Below are 14,824 nucleotides of genomic sequence, written 5' to 3' on the forward strand. Positions count from 1 at the left end.
CAAATATGATAAGTTTTTTCAATTGCATTAAATTGTTTTTGCAATATTTAAATAAGTACAATGGAAAGTCACTACATAAGTTTTCTGCTTGAATACTCAATGGTTGAATCAAGGCATCATGTTAACATGCAAAGAATACTAACATGCCATCAATAAGAGAACTCTTTGGGTGATGCTCCCTAAGATGCAATATGCTTTTCAAAATATGCAACAATATTCTACTTAATAATAGCATCAATGGTGCAGCTAATTTGAATGAGAATAAACTTTTTATAGTTACCTTTACTTGCTAGTTGATGCTAGCATTGAGTCTAAAGAAAATATGAAAAGAACTTATACTTTTAGCAAGATATGTTGCTTAGCCAGCCAATGCTAGCATCAAGCATTATCCTGCTGACTGTCGCTATCCACAGATCCCACCATCCTTCGCCGTTCATAGATCTCGTTGATCACTACCATAACTGTATCCCGCCAACCGTAGCTATCCATAGATTCGCTAACTATCGCCGTCCACAAATCCCATCGATCGCTACCATAACTATATCTCGGCAACCGTCGCCATCCAAAGATCTCGCTAGTTGCTTCCATAACCATATCTCACCGACCGTCGCCATCCACAGATCCGACCGACCATCGCCATCCACAGATCCCGTTGGTCGCTACCATAATCGGATCTCGCCGATCGTGGCCATCCACAGATCTCACCGATCATGGCCATTCACAAATCTTGCTGACCATTGCCACCCATAAATCCTGTCGGTCACTGCCATAATCATATCTCACCGACCGTCGCTATCCACAGATCCCATTGACCGTCGCCTTATGCCATCCCGTCGACCATGGGGATAGCAAAATCTATATAAAGGATCCCTATCCCACTGGGTTGTCACCATAGTAGTTTCCCCCAGACTCTACCAAAATTCTATTAGAATTCTCACAGCCCCCTGCCCTCTTCCACACAGCCATCTAGCAATCAGTTTATGTCCTCAAACTCTTCCTCTTCCACTGATTCCCTTATCACTCGGTTGCCCTCATTCTTTTCCATGGATCCAAAAAATGAATTCTTCGAGTTTGAGATGGATCTTGGACTCCACCCCCGACCTCCTATTCCATAGGCCATCGATCCCTCCGACTCACAAAGTACACCCTCGACCACAATCCGCATGCCCTTCAAATTTCCAATCAAAGATTTACAAGCGGACGAGAAAGTGTCTATGTGACAGGCCACCCAAGAGGGTCCGACAATAGCAGGCATGTCTCTCTGAAGGACATCAAGAAAGCACACCTCAGCTCTCACCCAAGGCAAATACAAAGTCGTGCGCTCACAAACGTACTCGCTGCTCAAGGAGGCCTGGCTCTAAGAACTAGATGCATGCGCCATCCACTGTCGCTACGCCTATAAGGGGCATGACCTCTGTCACTAAAAAACGCATTTCGGGCAGTAGAAATGTGAAGAAACATTTCTACCCGAAACGTTTCTAAGAAATGTGCGAAACGTGAGTTTTTTTGAAAAATTTTTAATAAAAAATACACTATTTTTATTATTTATATAAAATACACTAATTTTTCACGTTTCTAGATGAAACGTCTGTCAAAATCTCGAAACATTTCTAGAAACGTTTCTTGTGACACTGGGCATGACTATACCCTCCACTACCACATAGCAGCAGCTTATGCGGCACTAAAGGAGCTAGCAGAGCAAGACGCACTAGCAGTGACAGACTTGAGCATAGTGTGGCAGATCGCCTTCTATGCCACTTGGACGTGAGGCTCTTGGGAGAGCTCCTCGAGGCCTACAGCACCAATACAAATGCGGGCATCCTTCAAGACGCAACGGGCACTCCCCACTACTACCACCTAAATCAAGATGTGGTATGAGCCGCCCTAGGCCTACCGGTCGTCAGCGACAAGTATGCAATGAAGAAGAAGATGCTCGAGGCCCTTAGTAAAATCTGTCATTATGACCGCAAGAAAAGCAAAGAGCGCATCCACTTCACAGAAATTATGAAGCCGGAGGTTGAAAGACCAGCAAGGGCTCTGCAGTGGTTGATGCAAGTAAGGCACATATGTATGATCTTGAAAGAATTCAAGCATGTTGTCTTTGTATGATGATTGGGACTTAGGCACTCAGAAGGGTGAAAGGTTCAGAGCACATAGCTTATGGCCTCGAGATCTGAGAGCTTACATTAGTGTCCTTGTACTCATGATTGATTATGTGGGAGAATTATTTCTTCAGGTTGGTATTTGTGGGTGATCAGTGTAAATTATGCCACTTAGAGGTGGTTATTGAGAATGTATCTGCTGAATCATTGGCTACACTTTTACGGTCACCAGGGACGATGAATGGTTTAGGTATGTTTCTAGGGCTTTTAGGTTAAATTTCGTGAAAGTATGATATGTGGCATGAGGATGAAAGTTTTATGTGCTAAAAGAGAGTAAGGCTCTCTCATCGTTGTATGTAAGCATCTCTTTATGAGGAAACTCTCCATCTCCTTTTACTCGGACATTAATTTGAATCTAATTGTCACACCAAGAGCGCGCTCCTCACGGTCTAACGTCCACGTTGATCGAAGCCTAGTTGCTATAGAGCGTAGGTCGAGGGGAGTCAGATGGAGCAAGCATTGCTTTCACACGGTGAAGTCATGGGGCTGGATCCACACCGTGTGATAGAAATAACCACCGTACTAACTTTGCAGGTGCAGCTTTCATTCGAAGTGTAGGAGCTGCAATTAAATTACCAGAATTCAGGACCACGAAGTAGATTCCGAGATCGGCGCGTACCTGGAGCTGGCAAACTCGTACAATCGTCCCGTTGTCGAGAAGATAACGACGCCTACTTCAGCGTCGCAGAGGACGGAAAGCTCGTGGGCCTTTTTGAGCAAGCCATTTCTGCGCTTGGAAAAGGTAACTTGGCGACTGCTAATGTTCTCGATGCGGCGGATCTGAATTTTTCCACGGGCAGGGGATGATCCTTTGTCGATGGAGTGGGGGGGGGGGGAGGGCGGGTGGTGGGGAGGAGGTGGGAAGTGGGAGGTGTCGTGGGCGGTGTGTTGGAAGAAGCCAGGGAGGTGGGAGAGGGAAGGGGCGGAGAGGGAGGAGGAAGGTGAATCTTGAGGGAGAGAGGCCATGGCGGGGATGAGCTTGAGGGGCTGGCTATGGCGCTGCAGCTGAGCTCAGAGTGCTTCAAATTCAAGTCTCACGTACTCCCAACAAACAGTTGCTCCTTTCATTGACTCTTTAGTATTCCAGCACCTCATCTCATAGTTAGGGCTTCCCAACAACTAGTCTAACTCCGTCAACGGCGGGGGTTGGCGGAACACCCCCCATCCCTGCCTTTCATATTCATAATGGGCGAGGAAAAAATCCACCGGTTGAATTCTGCGACTACCGGCTAGCACCCGTCGCCTGTGCCATTACGGACAGACTGCCCTAGCTGCAGCAGGAATTGCACGGAGTCCCAAATCGAACCGCCATTTCGTCCACTGAACTGAAAACACGTGTCACATTGGCGCCCCCTCCGCCCTCCGCTATTGACAATCGGAAATCGACATCGGTCGCTGATTTTCAATCGAAAAGCCGGTCATCGGTGTGCCCGATTTTCCTCCCATGAATCGGCTCCCGATGCCGATTCCCCACTCCATACATATAAATCACTCCATTATGGTTTGGACTTTTGTCTACCTATAAATAAATACATAAAAAAATTATATGTACGTGGCCCTTGTCTTGTAGTGTTAATTTGTCCTTACAATATCTATTAAAATAATGATTATAGCCTTTGATTTGTTATCTCAAATTTTTGTGACGTCTTAAGGATGACCTTGATTAGCTCCGTGTTAACCATCTCTCCAAAGCATTGTTCTTGACCATGCTTAGAAAGATCAATGATTTGGATTCTAAAAATTCATGGAGCCTTTCTTAATTCCATGCATCACATGGTAGTTTGAAGCTATCCTCCAATGAAGGGCATCTTGGAGCACTTACCCTTCACTTATGAACTCTAGTAAAACTAGTCGAAAAGGTCTATCAATTTTCTATCATTCCATTTTGAATGAGTACTTTGCTAGTTGTAGTCCATGCTTCTTAGCCATTTATAGGAATATTTTTTGCATTTGGTATGATATAGTAGTTTATCATCCATGACCTTCATTATCCTTGGTATGTTTACTAATTAATTTGAGGCCTTCTACAATTGACATTCATCCAAATAGTCAAAGACTCTTATATTTGAAATAGACAATAGCTCATTTATTAAGGACGATAGGTGCATGGAGTGATGTGCTTGAAGATGTGGGGAGCATGGTGTTGGGATGGACACAAGTGATAAATAAGAGATAATAGTCGTGGGTTGACAATCAATGGTGCAGTTACATGTTTTTCCTATTGGACTCCTTGTTTGTTCACATAGGGAGACGAAAATTGGTTTGAGCTTTTTGTACATGTATTCAAGCTAGAGCTGGACTAAACCTTATAAGGTGACGGAGAGATATGAACATATGCATATGTTTTCCAGGTTTCATGGATGCATTTGATTTGTTGGTGCTAAGTAGTGTGCTAGGATTCTTGGACAAGCACCAAACCTCTATATTGCCCCTCAAGTTTGAAGCAACAACCTTGTGCAGTATTATACCTTGAGCATAGGTGCATTTTGATTGGAAATTCTTTGTAGCAAACACTTTAATTCTCAACCCATCTTGCAAAAGTGAGATATAATCAAAATTCTTAGTGGGGGGAAGGGACTTTGTGTATAATACATACATACATATTAACATGTGCATTTGTGTGTGTGTGTGCATGCGCATGCACACGCATGTGCACTCTCTCTCTCTCTCTCTATCTCTCTCTCTCTGTGCTACAATAGAAAAGGCCAAGCATAAGAAAGAAGCCCCTCACACGGATGTGTGCATGTACACACACACTCACTCACATAAAGACATGGCTACAACAATAGAAAGAACCAAGCATAAGAAAGAAGCCATAGACACGCGCGCAGGCACACACATTCTTTTCGACGCTGTCTTTCGACACTTTGTGGGCACTGGCACAAAGATCGTCGATATGACTATTGGGCAGGGAAGGTGCCGGTGTAAAATAGCCATCAAGATGGTTGTCGGTATATCTATCGGTATTGGGGTCGACATATACCAACCCCTATACCGACATATATAGTGACTACCATACCGACTGCTAGCAACCCTTGGACTGACATTTTCACTGATGCCTGGGTATGATTTTCCATACTGACGTTCTTATAGAACGTCATTTCCAAGGGTCCCAAAATAATTTTGGACCACAAGTTTGGTCATTTTCATCCTCTACTTCACCGGCCTCTAGTTGTCCCTCTTCTTCCCCAAAGTCATGATCTCCACCTTCCTCCATTACAGTGTCCTTATTGGTCATCTTCATTGTGGCCCATATCATCATCTTCATCCTCTTCCCTAGATCCATCGGCATCATTATTTGGATCTTCTGCTGGCATCTCCGTATCCACATTCCTAGAGCATTCCTATCTTCAAAAATATGTTTGCTTCGAGGAGCAACTTGGACCATGTACCACCATATTGGATCCAAATGATCCATATGAAAGACCACCTACATTGAAGATACAAATTAAGTGCTAGTAATTATATTCATTTATGCTCAAGTATAAATATATATATATCTGAAAATATACCAACATTTGCTTGAAAACGAAGATATTAGCTTTTCATAGAAACCACATTTGTCTCTCCTAACTGTAGCATTGAGACCATTGTAGATAGTTCTAAACCATTTGACATCAGGAATGAAAATACTAAATCTTCTAAAAAAGTTAGCCATGACTCCCACAAATTAACTGCAAGGAAAGAAGATTGGTATCAGAAGCACTTGCTCGACTATCTTGTACAAAGTTAGCCATGACTCCACAATCATCAGTGACTCTGCTTGAATCAATGCGTTCCACATGAAAATTTTGTCCATGTGACGACAATGCACTATACTTTTTGTACTACAAAAGAACATGATTGAAACAATGAGGATGCATTTTGTAGCGATTGTGATCATAAATATCCAAATTAAGTAGAAAGGTTAAAAATTTACATGTGGCATACATCTGACTGCAAGCTCCCACTCACGATCAACTACGTCCTCTCCATCATGTTCGGCTTCACGAAGAGAAGTTCTTGTAGCCAATCATGGGACAAGTGTCTGGGAAGAAGAGCAAGGTTTGGTGGATATGGCACCCTTTGCCCATGCATGACTCTAAATCTCGTCCTATCATTTATTCTTTTTGCTTTGGCCTCTTCTTATCTCTCCACCCATCTTTGCATCTTGAGACTATTGAGGATACAAAACTTATTGAATTTCTCTCTTTACTCTTGAATCATCTTTCTTTCAACCCCTTTACCTTGGGGAGCCTCTGTAATGACACAATCATTGTCGTTGATGTTCCATGCATGTGGCATATCGAGATCCATGGATGCAAGGAACTATGTGATGTATTGCACAAGCCATCCCTCTGCCATACTTGCTTCAAATCTAGCTCTTTTCCTTACAAATCCCTTCAAAGTTTTCATGTGAGATCCACCTATTCCACATGCACTTGTAAGATTCAATATTTTATACCCATCATTTAAAATTGTATGAAATATAATGTAGGTGATATGATAGTAAGCATACCTGACAATGCCACTAATCTTGTAGATAGCGATTCTAACGTCTTCTTAGAGGCATTCTCTCATTGTAATTGGGAGGATAAACTGCCCATGCAACAAAGGAGTTATAACAATGTGTCACAATCATATAAGTTAATTACACGAAAGCATCAAAATCTTAGTTCTATTCTTCTTTCAAGCTAACATGTAGAATACCTGTAAGACCTTATGCCAATCATGGGACTTGAGGCCACTAAGCTTAATGTCCCTTGTAAATGCTCCCCTCAGGCAATGCATGTGTCCCATGGGTGCCCGAAAAGATGCAATATCCACCTTGACCCTTGGCTCCTCTACCTTAGAAAGGATCCATGGTGCCTTTGGGAGAACGATTCGTGGAGTACGCTCTTGGGTTCCTGAACCACCCTCTTAAGTTGTAGAACCATGCTCTTGAGTTCTATGCACACCCTCTTGGGGCCACAAGTGAGGCATTCTACCCATCTCGTGCAAGTGTTCTCGCACTCCCCTTGTGTCTTTGTCACCAACCAAGTGTGCCCAAATAGAGGCCCCCACATTCTTGAAGATATGCATGGGATCCAAGAGGTGATTGATTTGTAACTCACCCAATATGTAAGCTCATGAAAGATAGATAGAAAATGTACAGCACAAATATGCAAGCCAGGAAAATGCAACTCAAGCAGGAGTTGCAAAATGTGCAGAGAGAAAATATGAGCATCAATGACTACCACATGAAGGTGAAGAAAATTGCAGATGCACTTGCTTCCATTGGGTCACCAGTGCAAAGAAAATTGCAGATGCACTTGCTTCCATTGGGTCACCAGTGCAAGATGATGATCTAGTTTCTGTGACCTTGAATGGTTTAGGAAAGGATTATGCACAGTTCCGGACATCCATTGCCGTCCATGAAAAATTTCCTGATTTTGAGGAGTTGTTAGCTCTTCTAATCTCTGAAGAGCAGAGAAATGGGGGTGCATCTTCTTCAGGAGGAACTTCAAAAGAAACTATCTTCTACTCAAATGCTAGAAGAGGTAGAGGCAGAGGTAGAGGAGGCCGATCTTGCCGACTCACAGGAGTCCAAGTCAGTGCAATAGCCATGGAAGCCATAGTTTTCTGAAAAACAATCAAAAATAAAAAATGAGAATTACAACGATTTTCAAACTCAAAATATTAAATAAATTTTTAATTAAATATTATTTTAAGTTTTATTTATTTTTAATTTTTAAAATAAAATAATTTTTTTCTTTTTTAATTATTTTATTTTAATTAATTAGTTTATTTTTATATTTAAAATTTAATTTAATTTTTTAATTTTTTTAAGTTTTATTTATTTTCACTTTTTTAATTTTGAGGGGATAGGGCGCAGGGAGGGAAAGGGAAGGCGCAGGGAAGGGGGAGCGGGAGGGGACGGGGCGACGACGAGGGAGGGGCCCCGCGTGCGCAACAGGTGGGGGTTCCCCTCCCCTCCCCTCCCTGCCCCGGTCCCGCATGCGCAACAGGTGGGGATCCCCTACCCTCCCCGCCCCCACCCCCTCCCCTCGCCCCCGCCCCACCCCCTTCCCCTCCCGCGCCCGCCCCCTTCGCCTTCCCTCCCCTCCCCTTTCCCCCCCTTCGTCAAGCCCCCTCCCTGTGCCCGCACCCTTCCCCTCCCCTTCCCCCTTCACCTGTTGCGCACGCAACAGGTGAGGGGGACATCGCCCCCCCTCCCCACCCCCGTCCCCTCCCCTTGCCCCCCCGTCCCCTCCCCCTTCCCCCCTCCCCGTCTGCTCTTCCCCCCTCCCTATCGAGCCCCCCTCCCCCGTGCCCGCCCCTTCCCCTTCCCCTCCCCTGCCGACTGCCCCCTTCCCCTCCCCTCCCCCCCCCTCGTCGAGCCCCCTCCCCGGTGCCCGCCCCCTTCCCCTCCCCCTTCCCCCCCTCCCCGTTGAAGCCGACGGGAAGGGGGGGGAGGGGGCGGGGCGGGGGCAAGGGGACGGGGCAGGCGGGGGGCAAGGGGGAGGCAGAGGGGACGGGGAGGGGGCACGGGCGGGGAGGGGGATATACCCCCAACCTGTTGCTCAAGCAACAGGTTGGGGAAATATCCAAGCTGTTGCACAAATCCAAAATATTCTAGATTTGTGCAACAAGTTGGATATACCCCCAACCTTGGGGGTATATCCAACATGTTACACAAATCGAGAATTTTCTTGATTTGTGCAATCAAGCAACAGGTTGGGGGTATATCTAATCTGTTGCACAAATCAAGAAAAATCTCGATTTGTGCAACAGGTTGGATATACCCCCAACCTGTTGCTTGAGCAACAGGTTGGGGGTATATCCAACCTGTTGCACAAATCTAGAAAATTCTAGATTTGTGCAACAGGTTGGATATACCCCCAACCTGTTGCTCAAGCAATAGGTTGGGAGATATATCCAACAACAGGCATCCAACCTGTTGCTTGGGGGATATATCCAACAATAGGCCTCCAGGTTGGAGGGTATATCCAACCTGTTGCACAAATCGAGAATTTTCTTGATTTGTGCAACAGATTGGATATACCCCCCAACCTGTTGCTCAAGCAACCGGTTGGGAGATATATCCAACAACAGGCCTCCAACCTGTTACTTGGGGGATATATCCAACTGTTGAACCTTTTGCTTGGGGGATATATCCAACTATTGCTTAACCTTGCACAAATCAAGATTTTTTAGTTGTAGGTTGGATATATTCCCCAATTGTATATCAAATTGTTGCACAAACAAGAAAAATTATTGATTTGTGCAACAAGTTGGATATATCCCCCAACCTGTTGCTTGATATATCCAACCGGTTGCTCAAGCAACAGGTTGGGGGATATATCCAACCTATTGCACAAATTAAAAAAATTCATTAAATTTTGGTTATATTTTAGGGTTAAGGTTTACGGTTTAAGATTTAAGATTTAGGGTTTAGGATTTAAGATTTAGGGTTTAGGATTTAGAGTTTAGGGTTTAAGGTTTAGGATTTATTGTTTAGGAGTTTAGGATTTAGGGTTTAGGAATTAAATGTTTAAAGTTTAGGATTTACGGTGGTTAAGATGTTTTGGTATTAATTATTTAAAGTTTAGGATGTAGGGTTTAGGTTTAATACCTTCTCTGAAGAATCAAAAGTGGCTATCTTAGAGAGGATGGTAGATTGGAGAGCATTCATAGAGCCACATTTACAAACAGGAGATGATGCCCTAATAGGACACACAAATCCACACTACTTTCGGTTTCACATGCATAACAATATTCCAGTGATGCAATGGAAGCACTACTCAGTAGATGGAGATCATTTATGGAGTGAGTCATATGCTTTATTACAACGAATAATTCCATTGGGGGAAACTAGTTTTGTTCTTGCAAAAAACAAATCACTTGACATAGATGAAATGAAAGGCTTGAAAGCCTTCATTAAACATCTTCAAAGTATGATGCAGAAATATCCTGAGCAATCAACTAAGAATTTGGAGACAATTAAATCAACTGAAGCACTTATCCAATCTTTAGAAAGACAAGAAAACTTAATGAGCATTGAATACTCTGAATCCTTTTGGCCAGAACAAGCTAGGTCACCAAGTTTTCCTTGGGATATAAATATGTTAGTAGATATGGAGGAAGCAGAGGAATGCCTTTTACCTCGAAAATATTGTGGTAGGAAGGGAGACAAACCCTTACCAGAGTTTATACCATCTAATGAGATTGAAGAGGGTATATTTGTTGCAGTTTGGGCATCTGATCCAGGTTCAGAGTTGGATGACCAAGGTGGCCCAATTTGGGTTGCAAAGGTTGCTAAGATAGAAAGGGATGACAAGGGAACTCCTATAACATTTACAGCTTTATGGTATGAACCAAAGCCATTGAAAAATCTCCCGAGAAGATATACAATAAAACAACTCTATGAGGGACGCTTGCAAAAGAAACGTGAATGGGTTCCAAATAATGAGGGATTAACAGAGGTGGAAGTCAGTAGCATTATTCATTGCTGGAAATCAAGGACACGAAGTTTTAAAAAGAAGCATGGATACAATGTTGAAAAATGTATCACAATCCCTGATCCAAGTCGTGTCCATATTAAACATCATTTGGCAAGACTTGACCCATCAAGCTCAAATACATTACATGAATCGGATGACTCTGAACGAGATTCAGATGCATAAGATAATGTTTTGTATGCTTTTTCCCATACAAATGGTGTATCTATACACCACCAATAAGATAATTTATTGTATGGTTTGTTTTTCAAAAAAAGGGTGTATCTATACACCACTTATATATTGAATTCAACAAACTCTTTTTTTTCAAAAAAATGGTGTATCTATACACCACTTATATGTTGAATTCAACAAACTCTTTTCATATGGTGTCATATTTTCACTTCATAGTGTTAAAATTGAACTTGAGTTAGGAGACTACTATTATTATTATTATAGTAATTGGATGGGGGCACCATGCACGAGTTTGGGAATTATAGCTTCACTGAGCCATTTTTTTTAAAATTAGAGGTTTCCACTTGACTTTTTACTAGCTTAATAAGGCCATATTTGTATATAAGTGACCCATTTAGTGCTAAAAAAAACCCAATTTTTTAGCTCACTAAGTGAAGTTGAGTGGAGAGGATATGCTCCAAAAAAAAGTCCAAACCAAAAGAGAAAGTCCAAAAATTTTGAATAGTGTGTTTGTAGTATTTTGAGTGTATTTGAGTGGAGTCTTACTCTCATGGCAATGAAAGTCAGTTCTTATCATTTTCCTTGAGTCTCCATTCCTATGTTCTTTTCTCTCTCTATTCAAGTCTCTAAAGTAGTTCTTGTTCGGCCGATCACTATGCACACATGGTCCATCCGTTTCTTGAGCCACCATGCAAGCTTATTCCTCTCTTTTTAGGTGAATTCTAGGGGTATTGGATGGTTGACAATTGTTAAGCCTTGAGGGAGTAGTTTGCTTAGGCAAAATCTGCATGGGCAAATGGCAGTTAATATAGCAGTTAGACCCCCTGTTAGTATTTGGCCTATAACTTTCTCGTTGTTGGTCCGATTTCAATGAAACTTATATCAGTGCGAAGCTGTATTTAAGGCTCCCTTGCATATAATTATTTTTTTTCATTGGGTCTAGGACAAGAAGTTATGAGTCTTAGTGTATGACTATTTATTTCTATAGCAGTTTTTACCCCCTTTCAGCAAACTATCCATATCTCTTCAACTGGTTATCTATTTTCAACCAACCTTATATCAGTACGAAGCTCACTTCAAGGAACATACTTGTATGTACTTTAATTTTTGATATTAGATTTTTGGTGGAAGTTATATACCTTTGTGTTTTCTAGCAGTTTGTAGAATGATTTTGAGCCATTTCTAGAGGCTTCTGTGAAGGAGGTGCCATGTTTCCGCAAAATTTACCCATCCAGCCAAATCAGCCCCTTCAAGCCCCTAGATATATATCAATTCATTTCATATTGAGCCAAAATATCTTCTTCCAACAACGCATCACTCTTCTCTTTTGGCGCCGACCATCTTGGTGAGATAATGGCCTTTGCAAATCCTTTTCTTCTCCCGATGCTGGACTACAACGTCACTTGGGATGTTACCATATTCATTCTCCTCTAAGGGAAGCAAGGAGAAAAATATGTTGTTTTTTTCTTTGCATGAAAATATTTTCTTCATCTCTCTTTGCAAGTGATAAGGGTCTCTATTATTAAGATTGGGAAGAGTAGGAAGCTAAGAGGTGCATGAAGTTTCATTACCCCCAACTTCATGTCACATCTTTTTGGTGGAGATGCCATACATTTGGTATTGGATGCATCCCACCTTACTAAATGGTCTGGGGTGTACTTGATTGCATGTTATGCCTAGTATAGGCATGTGTTTTCTGATGTGATGCCTAGAAGAACTCTGTTAGAAGAGATTGCAGCCCGTTTAAGAGAACTAAAAGATTGTGAAGGCGATGCTCAAGCTATTTGCACAGCCATCATGATCATATCCTTTATGTTTGCACTCTTGAATATGCTGTTGAATCGACAACACTGTCAGGAGGCACAATGATAGATTGGGGATTGTTTCATGCACTGGCGAGGTACTGGCAGCTTGGTATGAAGAAGAGTTGAGTCTTTGGGTAGTTTTTGACTATAACAATGTAGTGGTGATTCTCAATGCTTTCAACTTCTTTTGCTATGCAAATGATGAAGAGTACAATATCTTGAAGCTGTTATGTGCACTTCCAATTGTGAGAAGGGTGATTCTTGAATGCATGTATACACAATGTTTTCATGGTGCTATTTGGTCACTTATTTTTGAAGATTTTGTTGAGGATCACATATTTGTGGAGGGTTTTCAACAAGTGGTTATGCAGAATAGTTTGGTCTTGGTATACTAAGGCTCTATGGGATCTTGTTTGGGATATCAGTTGGACCTTGGTGTTTCCTTTTTGTGTTTCATCATGCTAGGCGGTCCTCCACCTCCACCTCCAAGTCCATGTCCACCTCCACCTTTACCGCCTTCTACTATACCACCTCCACATCCACCTCAGCCTCTTCCAAGAGATCATCTCTTTTGTAGGTTTGGAATTGACTCTCCACCAGTTTTTTGTCAAGCATGCTCAAGTTGTGTCACCTTATCTCCTGGTCAAATTGATTTCTCATTTGCCTGGCTTCTTCATGGGCTGTGGCCCATGAATCTAGGTGTTGTCTTTTGCACGCCTGCTCTTAGGCTCTTCGGTTGCCTCTTCTCATCCCTGAGGGTTTTATGATTCCCTTGGATCTTGCTTGATGTGCTCATCCTTTGACTCTGTTGTCTTCACCTCCTCCTCCTGCTCCTCCTCCTCCTCCTATCTCCTTCTTTGTCGTTCCTCAAGCATTTTCTAGTATACATCAGGGAGGATTGGGTGTCCAGTTCTTTTATCAATCAGTCTTTTGGTTTGCTTGGTTCTCACCATATGGGTGAGGGTAGGGCTATAGACTTAGTATTAGTGAAAAAATCAAGATATTGACCTTTATATAGGCCTCATTTATCTTAAGCATCCTTGTCATCATTAGCCCCCCCCTCCCCTTTCCTTAGTCATTATTAGTCACCCCACTTCCTTAGTCATCATTAGCCTTCTTTCGCCACATCATTATCATTAGCCCCCCCTCCCTCCATGAGTCCCCCCCCTACAACCAAGGTGAATGAAGAAAAATTTATTTCTTCAATATGCATGATTGTAAAAGGAGATTGATGCTTGAATAAAACATTATTGGTTGAATATAATGCTTGTATAAAGGGGGAAATTGAGCCAAGGAATTGAATGTGTTCTCAAAACACTACAATAAACATTAAATTAAGATTTGGATTGAAATCAATGTATAGTTTATTTGGCGATCCAATACTTTCCTACATGACTTATGGTTGCTAACCACCTTTTGTGTTTTTGGGAAGCTTGCAAAGATTTGCACAACTCCTCTTTTTACTCATTTGAGTCCTGACGAGCTGCCTGGGCAAAATCTGTATGCAAATCTTTTTTTATTGCATAGCAAGACCCAATTATTCCATGATAGAACCATTCAAACATCTCAAGAAGAGGGAATTACTTCCATCAACCCCATCTCTATGACTTGTACTTTTGAAATAAGCACCTCGAGCTCTATAATGTGACTTCTCCATCCCTTGGGCACTCCAAACATTCAACAAACCATATTGCTCTAGAAACCATGGACCATGAGCATTCTGATTCTGCTGCATCCATAAGAAAGGAACATGCAATAATAAATATCTAAGAAATAAGTCTGATTGCAATTAAAATTTTGGAAGAAGGGACGACAAACCAAACCATGTAATGAGTAATGTGTGACACCCCATTCTTCGAACATGGCTTCAATGAACTCTTTAGTGCGATGACTTTATATGGAAGGCTCTCTCCAAATCTTCATCATGTTATCCAAAGCTTTCTAGACACATACTTAAAGGGTTCTCACAAGAGGATCCGCTTCAAGATTGTAGTACAATCACATAACTCTTTCCAATAATTCCAATGCATATTTAAGTTTTTGTCCATGATTTGACAAAAATTGTATTGCCTCTGAGCCTCCCATGGACACTTTGTTTGGAATATTTCTTGACTTTCATGAGAGTTGTGTGTCCTTGGATAGCTTTATATTCCCTCCATGTAAACCCATGTTCGAGAGAAGAGCTTGGACCCTTGCTACAAAT

At 42.2% G+C, this 14,824-nt stretch overlaps 1 protein-coding gene across 5 annotated transcripts in view; it reads right to left on the reverse strand.

The window, feature by feature from the left end:
- Window positions 1–3,269, reverse strand: part of LOC147887317 (MADS-box transcription factor 23-like) — a 39,061-nt gene extending 35,792 nt beyond the window's left edge. For all 5 annotated transcript variants that reach the window (XM_087394373.1, XM_087394372.1, XM_087394371.1 and 2 more), the window contains exon 1: window positions 2,782–3,269. In XM_087394373.1, the coding sequence (XP_087250499.1) occupies window positions 2,782–3,128 (347 nt within the window). In that variant the 5' untranslated portion in view covers window positions 3,129–3,269. The remainder of the gene's footprint in view (window positions 1–2,781) is intronic.
- Between the last annotated feature and the right edge of the window lie 11,555 nt (window positions 3,270–14,824).

Source organism: Dipteris shenzhenensis, chromosome 23, assembly GCF_047967505.1.
Source record: "Dipteris shenzhenensis isolate YYH24624 ecotype China chromosome 23, Dip_SZ_1.0, whole genome shotgun sequence".
Classification (NCBI taxonomy): Eukaryota; Viridiplantae; Streptophyta; class Polypodiopsida; order Gleicheniales; family Dipteridaceae; genus Dipteris; species Dipteris shenzhenensis.